This window comes from Eurypyga helias, unplaced genomic scaffold, assembly GCF_000690775.1.
Source record: "Eurypyga helias isolate BGI_N326 unplaced genomic scaffold, ASM69077v1 scaffold39637, whole genome shotgun sequence".
NCBI classification, from domain to species: Eukaryota; Metazoa; Chordata; class Aves; order Eurypygiformes; family Eurypygidae; genus Eurypyga; species Eurypyga helias.
In genome coordinates, this window is record NW_010264345.1 from 3,414 (window position 1) to 3,650 (window position 237).

General features: G+C 66.2%; 1 protein-coding gene across 1 annotated transcript in view; it reads left to right on the plus strand.

Moving 5' to 3' along the window:
• Positions 1-235, plus strand: part of LOC104513128 (kallikrein-14-like) — a gene marked incomplete at both ends in the record, with an annotated part of 3,628 nt that extends 3,393 nt beyond the window's left edge. The window contains one exon of the mRNA XM_010156368.1: positions 162-235. Within this exon, the coding sequence (XP_010154670.1) occupies positions 162-235 (74 nt within the window). The remainder of the gene's footprint in view (positions 1-161) is intronic.
• Positions 236-237: the final 2 nt, after the last annotated feature.

The following is a 237-nucleotide window of genomic DNA, read 5'->3' on the forward strand; positions in this document are numbered from 1 at the left end:
GGGTGGGTCCCGGCACGCGGACAGGTCCATCCAAAGTTTGGGTTCCCACCAATCACCTTCTGCTTGAGCCACGGAGCTGAGCCATGGCCCGTGGATGGGTCCATCCAAGGTCTTTTTCTCCCAATCGAGCCCCACCACGTGCCCTTCTCCCCCCTCTCCAGGGTGACTCCGGGGGGCCGCTGGTGTGCAACGGGGTGCTGCAGGGCGTGGTCTCGTGGGGCATGGCCGTCTGCGGGC